Source organism: Leptonychotes weddellii, chromosome 2, assembly GCF_054177405.1.
Source record: "Leptonychotes weddellii isolate Sample4059 chromosome 2, ASM5417740v2, whole genome shotgun sequence".
Classification (NCBI taxonomy): Eukaryota; Metazoa; Chordata; class Mammalia; order Carnivora; family Phocidae; genus Leptonychotes; species Leptonychotes weddellii.
This window is the reverse complement of record NC_138370.1, coordinates 178,395,489-178,421,230: the sequence shown is the minus strand read 5'-3', so window position 1 is coordinate 178,421,230 and position 25,742 is coordinate 178,395,489. Positions and strand designations below refer to the sequence as shown.

At 51.1% G+C, this 25,742-nt stretch overlaps 1 protein-coding gene across 1 annotated transcript in view; it reads left to right on the top strand.

The window, feature by feature from the left end:
• The first annotated feature begins 15,268 nt into the window (after positions 1–15,268).
• The window catches only part of PDE6B (phosphodiesterase 6B), a 31,228-nt gene continuing 20,754 nt past the window's right edge, over positions 15,269–25,742 (top strand). The window contains exons 1-3 of the mRNA XM_081813186.1: positions 15,269–15,740; positions 19,988–20,140; positions 20,458–20,547. Of these exons, the coding sequence (XP_081669312.1) occupies positions 15,273–15,740; positions 19,988–20,140; positions 20,458–20,547 (711 nt within the window). The 5' untranslated portion in view covers positions 15,269–15,272. The remainder of the gene's footprint in view (positions 15,741–19,987; positions 20,141–20,457; positions 20,548–25,742) is intronic.

Sequence of the window (25,742 nt, the reverse complement as noted above, 5' to 3'; positions counted from 1 at the left end):
CCGCGGGGGCGGGGCTGGAAGGGGGCTGTGTGGTAACTACTATGAAGGTCAGAAGCTTAGGATTTTTTTGAGGTCTGGCCTCCTCTCTCCTTCAGTGACCCCCCCCATCAACCCTTGGCTAGACACTTCCATCCCCCTGACAACCTCTCTGTTCCTTAAACTCATCATGCCTCTTCCTGCCATGGGGCCTTTGCATATGCTGTTCCCTCTTTCTGCTGTATGTTTCTCTTGCCACATCCTCACCTGGATTCTGCCTTCTCATTTCTTAGATCTTAGCTTCACCTCACTAACTTTTGTTGGGTGTCTGCTGTCCTCCAAACACTGTAGAGTGCTTTGCATGGGTTTTCTTATTTAATCCTTGCAACAAACCCTGAGTCAGGTGGCCCTGTTATTCTCACAGAGGCTTTCCATGAACAGGGCAGTTATTTGTGGAGTCAGGGTTCAAACCCAGGCTCTGTGCACAACCTTCACCTCCCTCTGCCCCACTAACCTCCCTCCCTGCTTCCCCTCCTTCCTGTGTCCCCCAATTCCCTGCCCCCTAGCTCCTGGCAGAGGGGCCCCCATAACAGGTAGGAACTCCTGGTGGTCTAAATGTCTGTCTTTCCCATCAGATTAGTTGCTCAATGCAGGCAGGGTCCATGTCCAACTTGTCCCCCCGCTCCTCCCCATCAGGATGGATTCAGTCCTGACATGGCTGTGTGGATTCAGTGAATGAGTGAATGAATGAGCTGTGACCAGCCACCAACCTTGGGTCACTCTCTCCTGGGACAGAATCTAAATATCTGTTTGGTTCTGCTCACTGGGAGAACAGGCCAGGCCAGCAGGCAGAAGAGGCATTCACCTCTGTGTGGAGGTAAGGGAAGGCTCTCTAGGAGGGAGCCACGAGGGAGGTGGGAGCAGGCAGCCGGAGGAAAGGCAAAGACCTGAGGAGAGAGCTTGGAACTCCTGGACCTCCAGAAAAGTTAGGGGCAGAGAGCAGGTGACCTGTCATGAAGGGTCTTGAGCCGTGCCAGTTTGGAATTCATCTTGAGGATGAGGAGACCCTAGAAGGGCAGGTGCATGCTGTGGTGCGTGTTTTGGAGGAACACTGCCCAGGGTTCAGCCCAAGACTGGGTTGAGGAGATGAAGGCATGTGGGGTTGGTGGGAGCATTTGGGGCACAGGTGGAAGAGTCCTACCCCATCATGGTGCTCATTGCAAGCATTGTAATCTCCCCTATTTGCTGCCTGGCACTCAGCAGATAGTCACCTGTTTTCCCCTCTGTCTGCAGGAAGGAGAGGCAGCAGTCTGTGGTCCCTGTTATTGTTTTTTTAAGACTTTATATTTATTTGAGAGAAGGAGCATGAGCAGGGGGAGGGGCAGAGGGAGGGGCAGAGGGAGAGGGAGAAGCAGACTCCCTGCTGAGCAGGACCCTGGGATAATGACCTGACCTGAAGGCACTTAACCCACGGAGCCACCCAGGCACCCCTGTGGTCCCTATTATACAGAGCTTCCTTTTAGGGTGACCCCATAACCATCCCTCTCTCATGGGAAGGGCCTCTCTGCACCTGAAGTGATTTCTGACACCTATAACCAGGGGTATGAATTGGAATGACCCACGCACATTTTGAAAACTGATTCTGTTGCTTTCTTGCAGAACCCTTTCCCACAACCCCTGCCAGACTCAACTGTGAAGCCCCTTCCGTCCCAGCCACACAGCATAGCCAGAGGGGCCCCCTGGGAGGAAGTAGCTGTGGTCCACAGTGGGGTGATTTGGGGCACTCAGAGGTCAGGCAGGGGACCCACTCTGGAAAGAAGCAACACCTCAGTGAGCGATGACTTCAGACAGGTTGTTGGGGAAGGAGGAGTGATTTTAAACATCACAGAGCCCACCAGGTGCCACACGCTTCCACAGGGACCAGCGTAGCACCTCCAGGCGGGATGCATCACTACCTGATACCTAAAGACAGGGAACCAGAGCCCAGAGATGGTGACTCAAACCATCATGTGTTGTTTGTTTGTTTCTGACTGCAACAGTAATCATGCTTCAAGTGAAGAATATTTTCCCTATCAGCTTTAAATTTCATTTTAATATTTACATGTTTATTAGCATTTGAAATCCAGCCTCCTAGAGAATTGACTTCAGTTAATTTGTCTGATTATAATTATTTTTTTCTAATTTATCATTTAACTTTTCAGTATTTTTATCCTTTATCTTTTTAACTGGCTAAATAGTCAAATGTTTCTTCTTTATTAATTCTCAGCCCCCTTTTTCTAGGAACAATCAGTACTGATCTTCACTTATGGATGCTGTGTGCGCATTTATGTACCAACTCTGCATAGGTATGATTAATCTAAAGAACTCCTTCTCATGAAACCAGAGCCAGTGAGTTCTGCGAGACACAAGAATGCACCTTAATTATTACGTTAAATGCTTGTATCTTGTGAAATATAATAGATCCACAGAAAAAGTCCATAAAATACACATGTAACAGCTTAATGACTTATAAATGAGCATCTAGGTACTTGCCACCAAGTCAAGGAGCAATATTGCAGGACTAGAGCACATAGCAGCCCCCTCCCCAATTGCTGCCTCCCTCCCAGAAAGATTCTGCCAACTTCATTTGAAACCACTTCCTTGTGTTTATTTATACTGTTATCACCTAGGCATGCACTCCTAAACATTTTAGTTTGGCTTTGTGTGTTTTTTGAACTTCATATAAGTGGAATTATAGAACATGATTGCTCTGTGTCTGCTTTCTTTCATCCAACTTGATATCTGTAAAATTTATCCCCGTTGATTGATATGTCTGTAGCTCATTCACTTTCATTGCTGGATACTAAGCCATTATAAGAATATGCCACAATGTATTTATCCATTTTACTGATGACTTGATTTGATTGTTTATAGTTTAAACAAATAAAGGTGTTGTGAACTTTCTTATGTGTGTGTACCACTATGCTTTGGCGTGCATTTTGTTGGATCATGAGGAATATATCTATTCAGATTTTTGTGCTCTTTTTTACTGAGACACAATTTATGTGCGATTAGCAATCACTAATTTTTAAGTGTACAACTGCTGAATTTAGACAACCGTACACAGTGGTGTAAGTCATCACCACAGTCGTGATACAGGGCTATTCCAGCTAAGCACAAGCGCCTCCTGTCAGTCTGCCTCTCCTCACTCCAGCTCCTATGCACCTGCTCATCTGTTTTCTGGGCTATAGCTTTAGTATACATTTTCATATACCTAGAATCATAAAATATATATTCTTTTATGCCTGGCTTCTTGCATTTGGCATAATGCTTTGTTTTTATCCATTCATTCATATTGCTGAGCCTAATTCCACCAAAATTTGTTTATCCATTCACACATAGTTGGATACACCTATCGTTTTTGCATATTATTTTGTTGAAGATTTTTGGGTCTGTGTTAATTGGGGTATTATTTATAGTTTTCATTCTTTTGATGTTTTTGTCTTGTTTTAGTGTCAGAGTGATGCTGACTTCATAAAATGAATTGGGAAATACTCCCTCATTTCCTCTTTTCTGTAAAGGTTTGTATAAAATTGGTATTATTTCTTCATTAAGAAATATTTCAGAAAACACTTCCTTAAGTGTTTGGTAGAATTCACTTGTGAACCCATCTGGGGTTAAAGTTTTCTTTCTGTGATGATTTTACCTATAAATTCAAATACATTCAAAAAAATTTTAGAAGAGTTTTAGGGATATTCAGGTTAAAAAAATTTTTAATGAATGCTAATAGTTTGTGTCTTTCAAGGAATTTGTCCATTACATTTATGCTTTTAGATTTGTTGGCATAAAGTTGTCCCAATGTAAGTGGTGAACTTATAAATTGGTTTTTCTTTTTCAGTCTGTTAATATGGCAAATGACATTCCCTGAGTTTCAATATTAAACCAACCTTGCATTCCTGATATAAATCCTGTTTGGTCATTGCAAGTAGCATCTGTTGCCTGTTATCAGGAGGAGAAGTACAAATACTTCTGCCCTCTACATCTTGGTGTTAGAGCCATCAAAAAAACCACAGCACAGTCAAGCACTGAAGGGAGCAAGCTTCCTCACACTAGAAGTCACAGACCAAGGTCAGCTTTAGTTGTGAGTGTTGGTCCCCCATGGCCAGTGGGTCCCTCCCAGTGGCTGGTGCATGGCCATTAGCCTGCATGCACGTCTCTTGGGCTGCAGCAGAAAACTCCAGCCCTCACTGCATGGACAGGTAGAGCAGTGGGCTTGGTCAGGTGCCACATGGTGTACACACTTAAGCAGGACAAAGGAGCACACAGTGAATCTGAAAAGTAAGATATTCCCACACAAGGTGATAAGCCCAGCCAGGCTGTGAGGTTTTGTTTTGTTTTGTTTTGTTTTGTTTACCTCTGGTTTAGTGGCTTAAAATAACAATGAGTGAATCAAATCTCTTAGTTTGAACTTGAATTTATAAAAGAAAATTTCAATAAAGCTGAAAGAATAAAATGTTGAAAAATTTTTAATTCCTTAGTGTCTGTAGGATCTGTAGTGAAATTCCTTTTTTCATTCCTGATATTGGTAAATTGTGTGATTTTTCTTGATCAACTTGACTAGAAGTTTATCAATATTTTTGATCATTTCAAAAAACTAGTGGTCAGTTTCATTATTTTTGTTTGTTTTCTATTTCATTGATTTCTGCTCTTTTATTAGTACCTTTTTCCTGCTTACTTTGGCTTTAGTTTGCTCTTCTTTTTCTAGTTCTGATTTGAGACCTTTCTTCTTTTCTTATATAATCATTTAATGCTATAAATTTTCCTTTAAACATTGCTTAGTAGCTTAAAATAACAAGTGAATTGAACTTGAATTCCTAAAAGAAATTTTCACTTTTTCTTTATACTCCCCCACAACTTTTTTAAGGTGCTACCTGATGGAAGATACTAAATGGGAGTACTCAAACTTGCATACAAGAACTGGGAGGACAGATGGATGGTGGATGGATAGATGGATGGGGGATGGGGAAGGGATGCAGGTTGGATAAATAGGATGGATGGATAAAGTAAGATACAAGAGAGGCCTTGCATGGACCCATGATGATAATGGCTCATGAACCAGGGAACAGGATTAACTCAATTCTGCATCTGTGGTTTAAAAAAAAAAAGTTAACTTCTTGCGTTATGCTGAGGTAGTAAACAGTCTCAGATGAGCATGGCTTACAACAACCAAAATACCCTCACTCACATCACATGGTTGCTGGACAGCTGCGCTGTGTCCTCTTCATTATGGGACCCCACATGGGGAAACAACCCTTTTGGGGATGTGGTGTTTTTATGGAAATGGGATAAAAGGCAATGGTGAACCTACATTATGGCTATTTAGAAGTAACTTTCTCACTTCCTCCCACATTAGCCAAAGCCACAGGTCAGTTGCTTGAGGTTAATTGCAGGGATGGAGGGGTGGATCTCAATCCTGTTACTAGAGTGTTGGCCACTGCTTTACAACCCCAGCTGGGCAATAGTGTTTTCTCCCAACTCCGGGCCCTGAAGCCACCTTACTTGCAGCTATAGTTTCTTCGGAGCAGACTGATCCTTTGAGCCAGACTATTCTATCATGGGGCTTTTCAGTCCCCCTCTTGGTCCTTGGCTCTATGATCATTACTTGAGTTTTTCTGTCTCAGTCCACTATAATCACACGTCTCCTCTGAATTGAGGACGCTGTCCCTTATTCCTTGTTGTCTAATGCATTCCATCTGTCTCTTCAGTCTCCCTTCCTGTGGTGAGTCCCACTCTGAGATTCCAGGCTTGGGACATGCCAATCTTCTTGGCTGGCTGAGAAACAGGATGAAGAGGGAAACCAAACCTACAGTAAACTCCAGTCCCCATTGGTGCCAACAGTGCTTCACCCAAAGCCTGCCCCAGCAGGTGCCATTGGATGTTTATAGGACGCGACTTTTGTTCAGACATCCATCCTCTTCCAAGTAGCCCAGGTAGCTCAGGGACAATGACCCTCCTGTTCATTTGCAACCTCCTTGGGAGCTTCCCAGGTGAAATCTGAAACAGGTCTCCAGACGGAAAGGGCAGGAAGAGACAGAAGAAAGAGGCAATCTACTTCAGGTTGGCAAATGACAAGTTTAAGAAGCAGGGAAATTCACCCATGAGTCTTGTCTGGGGTGGCCACAAGACAAGGAGATCTTCACATCTGCCTTCCAGAATCTTAAACGTTTACATAATGGTCTTAATGGTGTTCAGTCAGAGATACCATCCAGATGATCTCAACACATTACTTTCTCAAGTCCTTTCTTTGGAACAGCTTCTGGGAGTGGGGAGGTCAAGCAGAATGAACATTCCAAGGACAGAGGAGGGAATGAAGAGCCTCCATTTACCCAGGTCCAACTCACAGGTCGACCAGCTGTCAAGTCCTCTCAATGTCCTCCTCCAACACCTCCACCAGCTCTAGGGTTGGGCTATGATTAACCTAAGCCAGGAGGTAGCAAACATTTTCTGTCAAGGGCCAGATGGTAAATATTTTAGGCTTTAAGACCATATGGTCGGGGCACATGGGTGGCTCAGTTGGTTGAGTGACTGCCTTCGGCTCAGGTCATGATCCTGGAGTCCCAGGATCGAGTCCCACATCGGGCTCCCTGCTCAGCGGGGAGTCTGCTTCTCCCTCTGGCCCTCCCCCTCTCATGTGCTCTCTCTCATTCTCTCTCTCTCAAATAAATAAATAAAATCTTGGGGCGCCTGGGCGGCTCAGTCGGTTGAGCGACTGCCTTCGGCTCGGGTCATGATCCTGGAGTCCCGGGATCGAGTCCCGCATCGGGGTCCCTGCTCAGCGGGGTCTGCTTCTCCCTCTGACCCTCCCCCTCTCATGCTCTCTCTCTCTCATTCTCTCTCTCTTTAAAAAACAGAAAAAAAAAAAGACCATATGGTCTCTGTTGCATGGACTCAACTGCAAGCAACCCATTGTGTGGAGTCCACTGTGGGCCACCTCTCCCTAGAGGCCATGCCTTTCAGGGGTCCCTCCCCTTTCCACTGTGGGCTCTGCTGGACTCTGTGACTTCTTGGGGGCCCAAGATAAGCCAGTCAGCCCTGACTGCCCCTGCCACGAGCTGGGGACCCCCGGTCAATGCTGAGGGGTGCAGAGCTGGCAAGAAGAGAGAAGCCAGCCCTTGAGCTATAGGACCCACACTGTACTGCTGCAGGGGACCCCAGGTCACCCAACCTCCTGAACTTGGGTTGTGTGAGATGACACATTTCCTTCCTGTTTAAGGCAGTTCAAGCTGGCCTCTGCTACTATCCTGGCTGCTCTGAGCAGGACCTCACAGCAGCACTGAGCACCCAGGTGGCTGGGCCCCAGCTTATCGCTGCCCACCCACCCCAGGACACTTCCAGCTTCATCTCTGAGGCTGCCCCACGTAGCATTCACATCCTGTATGTGTGGTGCTGGCAATGGTCTCTGGGTGGGAAAACCTCATTTCAGTGCTTGGAGGCAGGATGGAGCTGGGAGGCTTCCATGTGGAAGCTGAGCAGAAGTTCATGGGACAGAGCAGAAGGGGCGATAATGCACATCTAAGGTCTGGGCTGGCTCAGCCCCAGCTGCTGTCCTCAGGGGCAAGCACTGGCTTGGGGGTGTCTGTTGCAGCTGCCCACTGGGGAGACTGTGGTCTCAGAGGGCCAAATTCCACTTGGCAGGGCCTGGTTATCAGAGCTGGCTTTGTAGGGTACAACAGCTGATCTTTTAGTAAATGCAGTGGTGAATTTGATGAGTCACCTGGGCTAGGCCACCAGGTACCTAGATACTTGGCTAAACATGATTTCTGGGTGGGTCTGTGAGTGTTTCCAGATGAGATCAGCATTTGAATTGGTGGACTCAGTAAAGCAGCCTCGTCCAACCCTTTGAGGGTTAGCCTAGAACAAACAGTGGACAAAGGGAGAATTCCTTCTGCCAGACTGCTGAGCTGGGGCAGGAACATACACCATTGCTTTCCTGGGTCTCCAACTTGTGGACAGCAGATTGTGGGACTTCTCAGCCTCCATAACTGCCCAAGCCAATTCCTTGACATAAATCTCCTTCTTTCTCCCTCTCTATACCCTGTTGGTTCTGTTTCTCCCGGGGTTCCTGACTAGTACAGTAACTGAACTGTGATGCACAGACAAATGTCTTACAATCTTTCCTCTGCGGTTACAGAAAAGCTGCTCAAATGGCTGGAACAACAAACTGCAGGGGGAGGGCTGGTTCCAGCTCTGTCCCTACAAGTTCTTAGGCTCTTCTGTCCTCTGGTCTTGGCTCCACCTCAGACTTGTCTTCCCCAAGACAGCTGCAACTGGGGTAGGTCCAGAGGAAGGAAAGAGCCATGACTGCTCAATGTGGGCAAGGAGCTTCCCCCTCTGCCCCTGTAGCAGTTGTCAGGAAACATTCAGTGTGGCTGAGCTCTGGTCCCCAACCAGTCTGGACAGAAGGCTGAGGCTGGCTTAGAGAGGCAAACTGTAGCCCATGGGCCAAACCTGCCCCCCCCTCCACACACCTTGTGAGTCACCTACGGCTGTCCTAACCAAATACACAAAGTGGGGGCTTACAACAACAGAAATGTATTGTCTCTCAGTTCTGATCCAAGACCAGAAGTCCAAGACCAAGAGCAGGTTCCCTCTGGGGGCTGTGAGGGGAATACGCTCCAGACCTCTCTCCAGCCTCTGGTGGCGCTTGCAATCCTTGGGGTCCCTCGGCTTTTAGACCAGCCCTCCAATCTCTGCCTCCGTCCTCAGATGGCCTTTTCTTATAAAGACACCAGTGGTTGGATTTAGGGCCCACGCCAATCCAGTGGGCCCTCATTTTAAATTGGTTACCTCTGCAAAGACCTTATTTCCAGATAAGATCACATTCACAAATTCCAAGTTATAAAACAAAAAGCACAAGTTAATTCACCACAGCCTTCTCTGTTACAGTTTTGAAAAGAAAAGACAAGCAAACCCCAGTGGTGCTGAGAGGGTGTCTGCTTCTGCTTCCCTGCTCCCTGGGCACCCATCCCATGGAGGTGGAGTGCTACCCGGTTAGCAGTCACAGCTACTGGTCCTTCTTTTGATTGCATGAAGTGAAACCATTAAAGTTCTGTACGCTTTGGAGATCCCATCTCTTCTGCTCTCTTCCCCTGGATGTGTGTTTGGGACAAATGTGGGCTGCCCTGGCTCTGGCCACCTGGCCAGCACACAAGGCCACTCCTCCGTGGGGTGCCGTCAGCAACAAAGTTTCCACTCCTCCATCCACTCTCCCACCTGTTCCAGAACTGAGCAGAGAAGAGGGCATAGTTTATTTTCCCTCAAAACCCAAACAGAAATACCCTAAATGTCCATGAAGAGGAAATTGAAGAAGCTATGGAAATAGAATAGAATAGAACTCTGTGAAGCCACCAAAAATTTTGATGGGCAGGTTATGAAATGTCCTGCATCCTGTGGTTTCATTACAGAATGGTTCACATCAATGTGCGTGCGAAGAGGAGGCAGTCTGGAGAGATCTGACACCATCAGTATGCATGTAGCTCTTGGGATGGAAACAGCATTAGTGAGTGAGGTCTGCACCTCCTCCCATGGACACTTTACCTCTTCGTGGCAGGTGGAGGCGTGATCTTTCTCTGCATCTCTAGCTCTCCGACAATACGTGTTTTCCCGTGTGACTTCTACATGTTCTATTCCAATGGAAGAGCTGCATCCTGTTTGGTGGTGACATGCTGGCCCTGGAATTGTCTTAGTGTCCCAGGTCCTTGCCTCTGGTCCACCTCAGCCACTTCCGACTGCCCACCTGGCCCACCTGGTGCTGACCAGTCTCTTGCCCAGGGAGGGCACCTTCCCCCTTATGGTGGGCTTTTCCTGCCATTTCTGACTGTGGATGAAATGCCACTCGATGGGGCAGGGCTTCTGGGTTTCTGAATGGCTGACAAGGAGGTGGGAGTACCCTGCAGATGTGGAGAGCTCATTTCATGTGGGCAAACTGGCCAGGGGGAAGCAGGACACTGAAGGAGTAGAGAAAAATCCCCCTCCGTCCTCCTTCTGTGGCTGTTCTGAGGTGTGGTTTCTCTGTGCCAGCCTGAGGGACAACCAGAGGTCCTTGCGAGCCGAGGCTCAGGGTGCTAGCATGGCTTTGCTCCAACCCTCCCTGACTCACTTTCTGGCCACCCCCACTGCTGCCTGGGATCGAATCCCCCTTATGATGTATTTGCACTTAAGCCATGTCCCAGGCTCTGTTTTCTAGAGAACCCAGGAGTGTAAGTTACATTTGCGGCGTGAAAAAATGTCCCAAAACTAGTGGCTGAAACAATTTCATTTGTTCATGGTTCTGTGGGTCACTCATCTGGGTTGGGCTCAGCTGGGCAGTTTTTCTGACAGTCCTGCCTGAGGTCACATCGAAGCCGTGGTTAACCGGCAGCCGGACTAAGATGACCTCTCTTGTAAGTCAGGCAGCTGGGGCCAGCCCTTAGCTTGTTGGACTAGGGGACACCTCAGCCGCTGCCGCAGCTCCTGCCCTTCCCCTCCGCGACCTGCTGCCCCTGGGTGTGGGCTTACCAGGGACAACCAGTCACGAACCCCCCAAATTGCCCTTGAAAGCACCCCAGATCCTGCTGGGATGGAGCCAGGGAGGCCCAGACCATCAGAAGGATGTGTGTTCTGCCTCCTGCCCCCACGTCTGCCCTTTATGCTCCAGTTGGCAGTCCCTAGGACCACAAGGAGCTGGCCGTCCCCCCACAGTCCCAGCAGAGGCACGTGGTCTTGGGGTTTGCAGTTCCCCACCCCATGACAGGGGCTCAGGCACATCAAACCTGAGTCTGCCCTACCAGAAGATAACCACAAAATGAGTGAGAAAGTGCTGATCCCTCCTGGACGCCATTCCCCGAACACCAAGCTCAGGCCTTGGCTTTCTCTTCTTGGTCCAACATTATTCCTTACCCAAGATTTGCCATAAATGCCCCCCCCCACCGACCCACCCAGGTCAGCACAGAGCCCAGACAAGTGGCTACATCAGCCCCTCATCCCACTACCCCCTACTCTGCACTCCTCCTTCCATACCCCCTCCACTTAGGTCTCCATCCTCTCCCACATCCTCCAGATGTGGTCACGCAGGGATGGGGTTCTCAATGGCCTATTGTAAGTAGGACCTCACGGTGTGCTGGTGTCCATGCCACATACTTTATATCACCATTTCTCACCCCCCTAAAAAAAAAACCCCACAGCAAGATCTTGTTGACCAGAAGCCAAGTGGGGGCCTGGAGAAGCTGAGAGACTTCCCTGAGGTCAGGTAGCTGGTGGGAGCAGAGGATGGAGCCAGGGTTGTGGGTGCATGCCCACCCTCAGCCCACACGATGCCCCAGGCCCCATCCTGGGGTCAGAATCTGAGGCATCTCCCCACTGACCCCACCCTTTTCCCACTGGTGACATGGCCAGTTAGCACCTCTCCTATCATTCCTCTGGCAAAACTCACCCTATGGAAGTACAAAGGCCTGATGGATTTGTCAGTTCTGTGCACTGGAAATGGAATGAGATTCCTGAGTGTGAACTCTGATTTTTCTCATCCCTGCCATCCCCTGCCATTCCTCTTGACTGGTTAATTTTAATTTCAGGCATAATGCTACTTGTGAGATTGCATCCTCTCCACAGTTTGGGATAAGATACTGGAGTTCTCTTCATGTAATAGCTATTTAAGACATATTTCTTGTTATAAATGGCTCCCAGGGTGTACTTGCTAATTTTGAAATCCCACATTATGATGAGGTAAAATTAATAGGAACCTAGCAAAGGAGAAATCCCATTTCTCCTCAAACATGTCCCACATTCATTTGTGGAGAGGCTACCTGTCGTATCTGATGGGCCCTTGCACACGGGTGTACATCGGAGGGGTATCCACAGGCCCCCCCTCACGGGCGCACCTCTCAGGTGTTCCTCAGGAGTGTCTCTCGTGCACACACGTCACAGAGAGCATCTCAGAGGTGTACCCATAGGTGTAGCTCAGGCACACATCACAGGCATGCCTCTCGGGTGTACCTCAAAAGTGCATTTCACAGGTTATCCCACAGGTGTAACCCTAACTGCATCAAGGGTCCGCCCCTTCAGGGCTGCTCAGGGGCCCCAGGCATCATCAGTGGGTGTGTCAGGAAATGAGATGGGGTTCAGGAGCAGATCCAGCCAATGTGTGGTTCAGCAGTTACCCTGGGGGCCCACAGGGGAGGAAGCTGGGGTATCTACCCACGACCCCATGAGTCACAGGTCAAGGACTCCTCCAGGGACGTTAATTCCTGATGCTCAGGGCTCCCACACCTGCAAACACTGCAGGCTCAGGGGCGAGGAAACCGACAGGTACGGTGACGCGGGCACCACAGTGTAGGTCTGGTGGGCACACTGTGTAAAGGCGAGGGGTGGGGGCACGCCCCAGGTGTCTGGCTATGGCACAACAGTGCCCTGAGCTCCTCCACCAGCAACCTCCTCTGCTCCCCGCCCACGCTGCAAGGACCCCCCTCTGCCCCACCGACCTGAGTACGTTGCGCCTCTGATCCCACGGCCATGTCGCTCCCACAGCTGTGACCTAGCCCTACAGCTACCAGACACAGGGTGCATCCCTCCCCGGCGGGCCTCCCCTGCCCCAGGGCCTGCCCCACCCAGTGCTCCATAGGCAGGTGAGCTTCACAACTCTGACCCATGCCCTCAGCCCTGCAGGGAAGGAGCCATCTGGCAGGAGTCAGGGAGCAGAAGCAGGGAGGGCGGTTGCAGCCGAGTGGGCCTCGGGGTGGAGTGAGCCAAGGATTTGGGAAGTGACCCCCAAAGACCCTGCTGCCCTGGACCGCTCAGCCAGATGGCTGCCTCATTGGCATGTCCCTCACATCAGGCATAATTTGGACTGCAGCTCTGAGCATCTGAAGACAATATGCTGGAAGGCTCTGGAAGCTGTCTGGGGACTGAATTCAGAGCAAGGTGACCCCCACCCCTGGCCCCAAATCTAAGCACCACAGCACCGCACCCACAGCACCTGCCTCCCTCTTCTCCCGCAGTCCCCAGGCAGAGTTCACTATTTTTAGGAAAAGTGGGATGCTCAGAGCAGATCCCTGAAAGGAGTCTGCTGTGTGACTAAGCAGAGACAAGAATGTCAGAGCACAAGGGCCTGTGCCCGGCGCTCGGCCAGCTGGGCCCATTATGGCCAGCACAGCTGCGAGGCGCCAGCCCAGAGCCCACAGGGAAAGACCCCCAGAACCAAGGCTTGTGCTGAGAAAACGTGTCTAGGCACGAGAAGTTCCCTGGCCCCGCGATCACACATGTGCGCACACTCACACTTGTGTGCATATATGCACGAACACACATCTTTATCAGCTGAGTGCAGTAAGATTCAGAACTACACACAAACCCTACATCCTGGTTAAAAGGCAACATGAGGAAACCTTCAGCCGTTCCCTCAGTCGAGGCCCCGGGTTTGTGATGCCCGGTCCTTGGCTTGGAGGGGCCTGAAGTCCCTCCAGCTATACTGTTCTTCTTCTGCCTCTGTGGGTACAGTCATGGCTGCTGTTGCCGAAGGTGAGCCCAGAATGCCAGGTGCCCACCTGGTCTCTGCTGAGTGATGTGCACAGCTGGGGTATATGGAGTGATGTGCACACCATGGATGTAACTCTTAACCCCAGCCCTCCAGCAGTCCGTGGGCATGCACACGCATGCACACACATGCACTTGTACACTCAGCCCACATGCACATGCACACGCATGCACACATGTATATGCATGTGCAGCATGTACACACATGATTGTGCACGCACACAATGCACTTGTACACTCAGCCCACTTGCACATGCACACGCATGCACACATGTATATGCATGTGCAGCATGTACACACATGATTGTGCATGCACACAATGCACTTGTACACGCAGCCCACTTGCACATGCACACGCATGCACACATGCCTATGCATATGCAGCATGCACACACATGATTGTGCACGTACACGCATGCACTTGTACACTCAGCCCACATGCACACGCACATGCATGCACACATGTATATGCATGTGCAGCATGTACACACATGATTGTGCACGCACACAATGCACTTGTACACTCAGCCCACTTGCACATGCACACGCATGCACACATGTATATGCATGTGCAGCATGTACACACATGATTGTGCACGCACACAATGCACTTGTACACGCAGCCCACTTGCACATGCACACGCATGCACACATGTATGTGCATATGCAGCATGTACACACATGATCGTGCATGCACACACATGTGCACACAGTCTCTTGAGAGAAGTGAAGGGCACTCCAGCAGCTGGAGAGTCAGACAGACATGGGCACGTCCTCCAGTTTTAATCCAAACTTTTTGTCACACCACGGCCCATAGAGAAGCTAGCGTCTGTATAACACCTGGGCAGGTGGATAAGGAGAGAGGCGCCCAGCTGCTGTCTAGGAAGCCAGACTGCTTGAAGCACATATGCTCAGGAACAATCTTATCTATACAACATGGCAGTGCCCACAGTGTGGTTGTGGATTCTGTGTGAGGAGAGGGTCTAGCAGTATGAATAAAAGTGCCTAATACGTAGGGATTGGGCCAAGGAAAAAGATGTGTGTTGGTGATCCACTAAGACAACCTCTAGCTAAGGGTGCTAGCTCTTAACAGAGAAGCTCTGTTGTGCACTCAGGTGACCTATTGTCGCGTGCAAACCCCTCCCCTGCGAGGCCACCTCCTCACCATCAAAGAGAAGGGAAAGTCTCTGCAAACCCCCATCTTGTGGTCCCACCTCCACAATGGATGCTGGGCCACCTTCCTCCCCTCTTGTCGCTTCCCTCCATGAAGGTGGAGCCATGGAGCTGCACTTGCTGACCTCGGCACTGTACTGGGGTCCCCCTCCCTGCTTAGGGCTGGGCGGCATCTCCACGAGGCAGTGCCCCACCTCCCCAGCGCCCCGGAGCCCAGGTCTGAGTGCCAGGAGATGTGGGGCTGCAATCCCCCAGGCAGAAAGGGTCACGGTGTTTGTATTACCCGCCCTGGGGGATTAGGTGTAAGGGCCTGCTCCACTGGCTGCCCAGGACCCCCGCCACAGGCAGAAGCCCCCGGGCTGTGACCCAGCTGCCCCCATTCCAGGGGGTCTGATTTTCCCAGGGGCAGGGAGTGGAAAGTCCAAGATCTAAGCCAAGGGGGGCAGGCATGGGTGAGTCAGCTTGTGCCCTCCCAGGACTCGGTAATCGTCACTAAGAAAGGCTTTGCTGATGACAGTGTTTGCTGGAGTCTGTGTGTGCTTGGGAACCAGCAGCCTCTCCCGGACAGGCAGTGGGACACCATGAGCCTCAGTGAGGAACAGGTGCAGCAGTTCCTCGACCAGAACCCCGGCTTCTCGGACGAGTACTTTGGGAAGAAGCTGAGCCCCGAGAATGTGGCTGGCGCCTGCGAGGATGGCCAGCAAGCAGCCTGCACCAGCTTCCGCGAGCTGTGCCAGGTGGAGGAGAGTGCAGCCTTGTTCGAGCTGGTGCAGGACATGCAGGAGAACGTGAACATGGAGCGGGTGGTCTTCAAGATCCTGCGACGCCTCTGCACCATCCTGCACGCCGACCGCTGCAGCCTCTTCATGTACCGCCAGCGCAACGGTGTGGCTGAGCTAGCCACGCGCCTCTTCAGTGTGCAGCCCGGCAGTGTCTTGGAGGACTGCCTGGTGCCCCCCGACTCTGAGATCGTCTTCCCGCTGGACATTGGGGTTGTGGGCCATGTGGCTCAGACCAAGAAGATGGTGAACATCACGGACGTGACAGAGGTGGGCTCTGGGCCACAACAGGCAGGGTCGGCGAGGAGTCCCTACGGGTCCCATAGAGTGGGTCAGCCTGCGGGATCCGGGGGGGACCTCTGCTCTCAGGAAGGCAGCCTGGGGCAGGGGGGCAAGTGGGGTGGGCTGGGCCAGAGATTGCGGGAAGGAAGGAAGCCAGCCTGGAGGCAGCTGGGAGGGTGGTCTGGGCAGACCCTGCTGCCCTCTTGACCCACAGGTCCCTGGATGGAGGACTGGGGAGGAAGGGGTCAGAGCAGGGGCTGGCGCAAAGGCTCAGAAGGAAGGGCCAGTGGGCCCCAGAGCCCAAAACTCAGAACCCCATAGGAGACCCTGCTGCTTCCCGGCACTGGCAAGCTTGCGGGTTCGGGAGAAGCAGCAGGGAGACCAGGGCTGGCCCAGGCTGGGCAGCAAGGAGAGACAGCAGTGCATGGAGCTGAGATCCGGCCAGGGGATGGCTGTGGCACTGGTGCCCTAGGAGTTCAAGAATCCTGGGGTGCAGACCGGGGTGGGTGGGGCTGGGGGATGGAGGTGCCCATTGGATACGGTGTGTGGGGGGGGACAGAGGCCCCCAAGGTGAGCACGGGGAGGAGGGGCTCCAAGAAGAAGGAGCAGAAAGGGTTGCTGGGGGAGAACAAGAGCCACCGGCTTCTCCCCTCCTCTCCCTTGCCCACCTCTGAGACGGGGAAGCAGGACCTGGACCAGCCTCTTCCACTTTCTGTGAAGCAATCCAGAGGGGACTGCCACTGGGACGGGCTTCTCCTGGAACAGCCACTGGACCCTAGTCCCTGGAGACAAAGAGACACGTGCACATCCCCCCAGGCCCACTCTGGGGCGGGGGAAGGAAGTGGTTGCAATCCTCTTACATTTATCTGCTCTAAACAACCCTGGGTCCAGCGACCTGAATATAGTAATCTCTGGGATTAGCTTCATCTTCACTCCATTTTAAGAAATAGGTCACCCCATGCATCAGAATATCAGGAGCCTGAACTACCCGGAACAGAAGGGGATCCGGCGGCAGGGAGAGGTGCGGGGATATGCACTGAGCGGTTCTCGCTGCCCCTTCTCTCCCTGTATCTAGTCCCCTCTGTTCTCAGAGTCTGGGCTGGACCTCTCAGCCTCCAGGGCTCTGTCCTCCGGCTCCCCCCGACCCAAGCCTGTGCTGTGTGAGGGTCTGGTCCAGTTGGCATGGCTGTCCTAGGCCCTGTGCCCTTCCCCTCCCTGAGGCCTTGGCTTCTCGAGACCCTTCTACCTCCATCAGGACAACCCACTCTGATTTCTCCCCAGTGGGCGAGGGGCATATGTTGGCCTCAAGCCTCAGGGCTGATCTGAGTCTTGTTGATCTCAGATGCAGTGGAACTGAGAGCACGGTCAAAATCAGCCAAAAAACAAGTTTCCATTAAGTGCATCACGAAGACCTAAGCATTGCAAGTGTCATGTTGTCTTCAGAGGGGAGACTGAGGCAGAGAGCCTTGCTCCATCTGAGACTCCAGCACCTTCCTCGCTCTATGAGAAAAGCGTGGGGGGCTGTTTTGGGAGAGCGGTGTGTGCCTGGGGGACAGGGACCCCTTGCGGGCAGCAAGGAGGAAGACACCGCGGGGCTGCAACATCACCCCACCACCACTTTGCAGCTCTTAAGACCCCCGAGGGCTCATGGCAAGGCAGCTAGGCAGAAGGCGCTGGAAGGCTGTGGAGGGGACACGGCTCAGCCATGGCCACCGAGCGACTGAGCAGGACCAGACCCAGGTCCTGGCTCTGTGGTGGTGTCTGACCCCACTCCAGAGAGCTGTGGGCCCAGAAACAGCCCATCATGAGCGTCCTGCATGTTGCCAAGGCGTCCAGACCCCAGTTGTGGCAGCCAGCTGTTGTAGGGTCAAAGGAGGCTGAATTGGCATTAGGGACACAGCTTTGTGGGGAAGCTCTGGGAGCCAGGCCAGCTCAGAAGAGGGAGGAGGGCAGCATTACCAGGCTGGCCCTGCAGAGCACAGATGGGCCAGGAGGCAGGTGGGTGCAGCGGGTGACAATGATGAGGGTCTAGGCAGTAGGGGCAGGGTGGGGGCACTTTCGAGCAGTCACAGGACCCCTAGACCTACTGAAGCTGAGGGGGGACGGAGGTGCCAAGGTGACAGCAGGGTCCTTTCCATGGGGTGCTGGGTGGGTTCCAACCCCTGGAATGGGGAGCACGAGAGCATGGATGTTTGGGAATGAGGCTTAGGATGCAATGGGCCTGGGGTTGCTCCTACTCTTACACTGTGGTTACAGAGCTTCCGGGAGCCTGAGCGTCACCCACTGCCCTCAAGGTGGCTGGGGCCCCGAGCGAGGCTCTGGGACTGCAGGGTCTGATTCAGTAGAGAAGCCGGGTGGGAGCCTTGATATGGAGACAGTGGAGTAGAAGATGCAGGCAGGGCGCCCGAACAGGCACAAGCTATAAGGATGTGGAATGCAGGTGACCCCAGCCCTTGGGTGACTCTGTTCAGAGAGCACAGCTCCTGGCCAGAACCTGCTCTTGACCTTCCTGAGGCTCCCTTCAGCTTGCACCTAGCGTGTGGGAGACACACCGAGAAGCTAGAGCCACGGGCCACGGGGTGAAGGCCCCAGTGTGGTAGGAGCAAGCAGGGGTGTCTGGTCTGGCGTGGGGCACCTGGGAGCAGGGGGCACTGTGCAGGACCCCAGGTGGGAGCAGGGGAATGCAGCTGAAGGGCAGTAAGGAAAGTCTGGGGCAGAGCCGAGGGCCTGCCAGGAGATGGGGCTGTGTGGCCAGGACGGCAGAACCCCAGAGCAGCAAGCACTGGGAAGGTGACCAGAGAGCACAGACGTGGAACGTGGAGATGTGCAAACAGCCCTGAGCTCATGCATGTGCTCAGCCCCGGGGTGAGATTGCGCTCCTGCCGCCTCCAGGGATCCCGTGTTGATTTCCCTTTGACGCCAGGTGCCCTGTGGCAGCAGGTGACAGCCGCATCCCCATAATCAGGCAGGAGAGGCAGGGGACAGGTTGGCACCAGACACATGCACCTCTTCATGAGAACATGGACTGTTCTTGTCCCCAGCAGTCTTCTTCCGACCTCCCACTGGCCTGAACTGTGGCCCAGCTGCCCATGCAAGGGAGGCTGGACAGTGGCCGCTCCATCCTTGGGCTGCAAGGAGGCCGAGGCACAGAGAGGGCACAGGAAGTCATGTGGGGTCAGTCACACCTCTGTCTGCCACAAGACTGACAGTCCTTGAGTAAACCCAAAAGAGCTCCTTTAACAACAAATAATAATAACAAAATGTAGGGAGAAATTACAGGGATTTCCTCACTCAACCCAAGGTGACCAGGGAGGAGAGGGGCACAGGGCCATCCCGATCTTCCTGGAGGTCACACAGTGGCAGGTCCAGGCCCCAACCTAGGCAGTCCAACTCTGAGCTGTCCCCTTGGCCTCATGTAAATAAATATCAGCACCCAGGAAGTAGGAGGCTGGACTTGGAGTCACATCCACCCTGAACGGCAGAATCTTAGCCACTTGGAGGGGCCTCATCCTGGTAACACTCCATACCTGGGCCGAGACAAAGCCCAGCTGACCTGTTCCCTGTAGAAACAGAACTTAAGGGCCCCTCAACCAGCCCCCAGCCAAGGAGAGGCCCCAGGGAGCGACTCTAAGACTAGCAGGACCTGCCCTCGGGGCCACAAGTGGATTAATGCCTTATCATACGGGCAACGGGCCCCATGGAGCAGACGCTGGCTGGAGCATGGCCCCAGGAGACCCGCAGAGGACCCTCCACCCTGACTCACACTCACCCTTTATTCAGCTGACAGACTTTTGGGAAGGAACATGTTGGGGCTGGCCCGAGGGCAGGTGAAGGCAGGAGAGGGCAGCCTGAGCTAGGAGGGACTTATGGACAGACAGATGGGCGACTCCAGAGGTACCCAAGAAGGTGGCTTGGCCAGATGACAGCAGGTGTGGGAGGGCCCAGGCCTGCCACAGCCCAGGCCTTGTGAGGACTCAGCAAAGTCTGTGATCGAGGGCTGGGGTTAGTGGCTCTGAGTGGGGGGATAGAGGCTGGAGCCACAAGGACAGGCCATGGGCCATGTGCTCTTATGCTTCCTGGGCTCCTGATGCCTGGGGCAGGGCCACCTGGGGCTTAGCACTGGCCTGGGCGGTGGCTTCCGTGGAGCTTAACCCTGCCCCCCACTGGGTCGGGGGGAGCCAGGGCTCCAGGTCTACAGACTGACGGCCTCTCTTTTCTCTCCTCTTGCTGCCCAGTGCCCCCACTTCAGCTCCTTTGCTGATGAGCTGACCGACTACGTGACAAAGAACATTCTGGCCACACCCATCATGAATGGCAAAGATGTCGTGGCTGTCATCATGGCCGTGAACAAGCTCAACGGCCCATGTTTCACAAGTGAAGACGAAGACGTGAGTGTTGGGGGGCCTTCTGGGCGTGCACGCCTCTGTACGTGGGCCAGCTCTGTCCCCGGTCTGTCCTGTGCTGGCGGGTGGTGCGTGCTCCCTTGAGGCCTGTGTGTCCCTCTCCTGTGCTTGGTTCCATGAGCTCATCTCTGTGTCTCTTGCACACCTGTGTGTGTCTGCACACAAACAGGCCCGTGTGCGCTGACCTCGGTGCTGGGCGTGGGCCCCGTTCCAGGCGGCTGCGTGCCTCTCCACCCTTGCACACCTGAGCACCTTCTGAAAACCGGAGTTTCTAACTACTGTTGCTGTAATTCCTGTTTCAGGTTTTCTTGAAGTACCTGAATTTTGGCACATTAAACCTGAAGATCTACCACCTGAGCTACCTTCACAACTGTGAGACCCGCCGCGGCCAGGTACCTGTCCCACCCCAGCCTCCCTGCCCTCCGGGACGTCCGAGTGTGTCCAGGCCTCTGTGCTGGTCTCTCTGGACGAAGACAAAGCTCAGCCTGGGCAGGTGCAGGGCCGGCAGCTGCTGGGGTTCTTGGGCTTTTGTGGCTGTGGTGTTGTGAGGGCGCCCGCTGCAGGGGCAGGGGGGCAGCATCAGGACACCATCGTGCAGCTGGGACCCCATGAGAGGTTGGGTCTCTCATCCCGTCTGCCCACCCTGACTCACCCCCAGCCCAGGTGGGTGTGAGCACCCACCCAGAGGCACCACCCTGCCTTCGAAGCCTCATCAAACTCTCTTCGGGAGGAGCTGGGCTGAATGATGAATGGACAATGGGGACAGAGGTTCTGCCACTAGGTGGCTGAGTCCCCCGGTGTGTTCGGCCCCTAGCTGCGCAGGATAACCATTGCTTCCAGGGCTGGAATCTGCTTCCCCCCCTCACCTCCCCGCTCAGCGAGGAGGGTGTGGGCCTGATGGGAGTAAGGTGGGGCCTTGTGTTTTGGGAATGGTACAGAGCTGACGGGCACGTGAGGTAGGTCCCCTCTGTGTCCTCCTGCCTCAGTCTCCAGCCCACTGGAGGACTAGAAGACAGTGAGTGGGCCCTGGGAGAGGACAAAAAGTCCCTCTGGGCCTGGGACTGGGAAAGCTGTATAAGATGTGGCCTTTGGGCTAAGCCTTAGAAGATGTGGAGAGTGACATGGTCACTCCCCGCCCTCCCTGCTTTCTGTTCCGTCTGCAAATGCTGTGTGCATCCTGATCACCTGCTGTAAACTTGCTTAAAATGATGAGAGGTTCCTCTGCTCAGCTCAGCATCTAGAAAGGCTATTTCGGTGCCCCCTCCTGACCCATGGGCTGTAGAAGGAGCAGCCTGAGCAGGGGGTCTGGGATTCCCTGAGGTTATCTCTTGACCATAGGCCAGCCCCACTGACTGGGGAGGAAAAAAAAGCCTCTGAGAGAGATACCGCCCACAGGCCATGGTTGTGCCGCAGGGCAGTGGGAGGACCCCTGGGGGAGGACAGGAGGGTACCCTGGGCAGAGGGAAGAACATGGCCTGAGGCCTTGGATGAAGTGATGGCACAGTGGGGGTTGGTCAGACAGGGCTCAGGGCCAACTGGGGAGCAGTGAAGGTCTGTGAGGCCGGCCTGACACATGAGACTGGCTTCTAGAAAGGCCTCCAGGTGCACTGTCCTGTTTGGGGGGAAGTCACAGTGAGCCCCACACTGCAGGAAGAGGGTTCTCCACTGGAGATATGTCTCCTTTCACCCTTTATCAATTTATATTATCATTTGTTTACATCCATCTGGAGTCATGGGTGTTTAGGTTATAACCCTGGTCAACTTGATTGATTTTGTCATTCAGTCTGTTCTGACTGTAGCCACTGGGAGCCCCTCAGTGGGCTCCCCTGCCGTCTGACATAACCCATCAACTCATCACTCTGGGTGTTTTCTGTGTGTTGGGTTGGCGGATGGGTAGGTTTGCTGGTTTCCGGCAAGCGGGGGGACGGGTTGCACATGCCGTGCTTTCTGTCACAACCAGACGCTCCAGACTCATTTGTGTATTTCCTGTGTGGCCCTGGAATCAGCAGTCCCTCAAGGATCTCCGCTGCTTTAATTGGGGAACGGTCCTAGAAGCAGCGACCTGGGCACTGGGTGTGCTCTTGGCTACTGGGGTGTCGGAGCAAGGGAATGCATGTGCACCTGCTAGCCTGTGCACAGAACATCTGCACATCTACATGTACACGAACCCGTGTGCAGCTAAACTTGAGTTCCCACTGGTGTCTCCACATGGATCATTCTGGCTTCCCCCGCTTGCTGGCATGCAAGTTTCCACTCCAACAGTGAGATAGATACCTGGCTCCCATCATCCACCACTCATTTACTTAAGTGTTCAATTCCAGTGTATGTGCACAGCAAGAACAGAATTGTTAACCCGTTCCCCATGGGAAGACAGTGTTCACGGGCAGCTTCTTTTGTCTTTAGTCTTACAGACTCTGCTCATTTCCCAAAATACTTCAATCAGCACCTTTTCTCCGCCTCCTTCAGTGAGGTGGTTTCAAGTGTTACAGTTTGATTCTCTTGTCAGAGTCTGCATTCTTTCGTGGAATCCCCCAACCTGCGAAATGACTGTTTCATTGGCACACATTAAGGTTCATCATTTGTGCTATAAATTTCCATAAGCCCAACAAATGTATCACGACAGGTAACTACTGTATCCTACAGAATAATTTCCCTGCCCTAAAAATCCCCTGTGCTCCAGGTGTTCATCCCTCCCTCCCCACCTCCACCGAACGGCTGGCAACCACTGATCTTTTTGCTGTCTCCACAGTTTTGCCTTTTCCAGAATGTCATAGAGTTAGAACCATGCAGTGTGTGGCTTTTTCAGATTGGCTTCTTTCCCTCAGTAAAATGCATTTAAGATGCCTCCATTCCTTTTAATGGCTTGATAGCTCATTTCTTTTTAGTGCTGAATAATATTTCGTTGTCTGGATGGACCACATTCACCTATGAAAGGACATCTTGATTGCTTCCAGTTTGGGGCACTTATGAATAAAATTGCTAGAAACATTTGTGTGCAGGTTTGTGTATATGTATAAGTTTTCAATTCAGTTGAGTATATACCAAGGAGTGCAATTGCTGGATAATATGGTAAAATTGTGTTTAACTTTCTGAGAAACTGCCAAAAAGCAATGGTGTCATTTTGCATTCCCATCAACAATGAATGAGAATTCCTATGGCTCTCCATCCTCATCAGTTTTTGGTATTGTCAGTGACTTGGATTTTATTCATTCTAATAGATGTATCTCATTTTTGTTTTAATTTACAATTCCCTAATGACAAATACTATTGAGCATCTTTTCATATACTTATCTGCCATCCATATATCTTATTCTTTGGTGAGGCGTCTGTTCAGATCTTTGTCCATTTTTAAATTAGTCTTCTGTTTTCTTATTGTTTTAAGTTTTTGTAAATTTTGGATACAAGTCCTTTATCAGATGTGTGTTTTGCAAATATTCTTTCCAAGGGTATAGCTCGTTTCTTCATTCTCTTAACAGTGCATTTGGAAAAACAGAAGTTTTAAATTTTATTTTATTTTTTTGAAGATTTTATTTATTTATTTGACAGAGAGAGAGAGAGCCAGAGAGGGAACACAAGCAGGGGGAGTGGGAGAAGGAGAAGCAGGCTCCCAACTGAGCAGGGAGCCTGATGCGGGGCTCGATCCCAGGACCCTGGGATCGTGACCTGAGCCGAAGGCAGACGCTTAACCGAATGAGCCACCCAGGCGCCCCAGAAGTTTTAAATTTTTTTTTTAAGATTTTTATTTATTTGCGACAGAGAGAATGAGAGACAGAGAGCATGAGAGGGAGGAGGGTCAGAGGGAGAAGCAGACTCCCTGCTCAGCAGGAAGCCCGATGTGGGACTCGATCCCGGGACTCCAGGATCATGACCCGAGCCGAAGGCAGTCGCTTAACCAACTGAGCCACCTAGGCATCCTAGTTTTAAATTTTAATAGAGTCCAACTTATTAATTTTTCTTTCATGAAGTGTAGTTAGGTGTTATGTCTTAAAACTCATTACTATGTCCATCAATAGATGGATGAATGGATAAAGTCACAGAATATTATTCAGCCATAAAAAAGAATGAAATCTTGCCACTTGCAACAACATGGATGGTGCTAGAGAGTATAATGCTAAACAAAATCAGTCAGAGAAATACAAATACCATATGATCTCACTCATATGTGGAATTTAAGAAAGAAAACAAACAAGCAAAGGGGAAAAACCAAGAAACAGACTCTTAACTGTAGAGAAAAAACTGACAGTTCCCAGCGGGGAGGGGGGAGGTAGGTGAAATAGGTGATGGGAACTGAGGAGGGCGCTTGTCTTGATGAGTTTCGGTGTTGTTTGGAAGTGTTGAATCACTGAATTGTACACCTGAAACTAATAGAGCACCGTGTGTTCACCAACTGGAATTAAAATAACAACTTTTTTTTAAAAACCTCATCACCAAACTCAGGGTCACCATATTTTCTTCTATGTCATCTTCTAAGAGTTTTATAGTTAGGTCTATGAGTTAATATTTATGAAAGCTGTAGGCTCTGGATCTAGATACACTTGTTTGCATGTAGATATCAAATTGTGCAAAACTATCCTTTCTCCATTGAATTGCCTTTGTTCCTTCATCAAACTGCAGTTGTGTGGGTCTATTTCTGGGTTCTCTATTCTGTTTTATTGCTCTATGCATCTATTTTTTCACTAATACCATAGAGTCTTGATCATTATAGATTTATAGTCTTGAAATCAGAAATATCAATTCTCCAACTTTATTGTCTTACAGTATTATGCTGGCTGTTGCATGGGTGGGGGGGAGGGGCCTTTCCATATAAACTTCATTTTTTTATTTTTTTAAGATTTTATTTATTTATTCATGAGAGACAGAGGGACAGAGGCAGAGGAGGAGCAGGTTCCCTGTGGAGCAGGGAGCCCGACACGGGGCTCGATCCCAGGCCCCTGGGATCATGACCTGAGCCGAAGGCAAATGCTTAACGACTGAGCCACCCAGGCGTCCCTCCATATAAACTTTAAATCAGTTTGTCCATATCCACAAAATAGCTTGCTGGTATTTTAATTGGGACTGCATTTGTTAATTTGTACCTAAGTATTTCATTTTTATGCTAATATAAGTGATTTTGTATTCTTAATTTCAAGTTCCAGTTATGTATTGCTGATATAAAGAAAAGTGACTGACTTTTGTATATTAACCTTATATCCTGTGACCTTAAAACAATCACTTATTAGTTCCAGGAAGGTTTTTTAAATTGATTCGTTGGTTATTTTCACATAGACAATCATGTCATCTGCAAACTAAGACAGTTTTATTCCTTCTTTCCCAATCTATATACATCGTATTTCTTTTTTTTATCATTGCACTTGCTAGGACTTCCAGTACAATGTTGAATATGAGTGGTGAGAGGGGGCACCCTTGCCATATTCCCAATATTAAGAGGGAAACATCTAGTTTCTCACCATTAAGTTTGATGCTTGCTAAAGGGTTTTGTTGAATTTTCATCTAGCTAAGGAAGCTTCTTTCTATTTGGCATAGAGTTTTTATTCTGAATGCGTGTTGGATTTTTGTCAAATACTTTTTTTCCATCAATTGATATGAA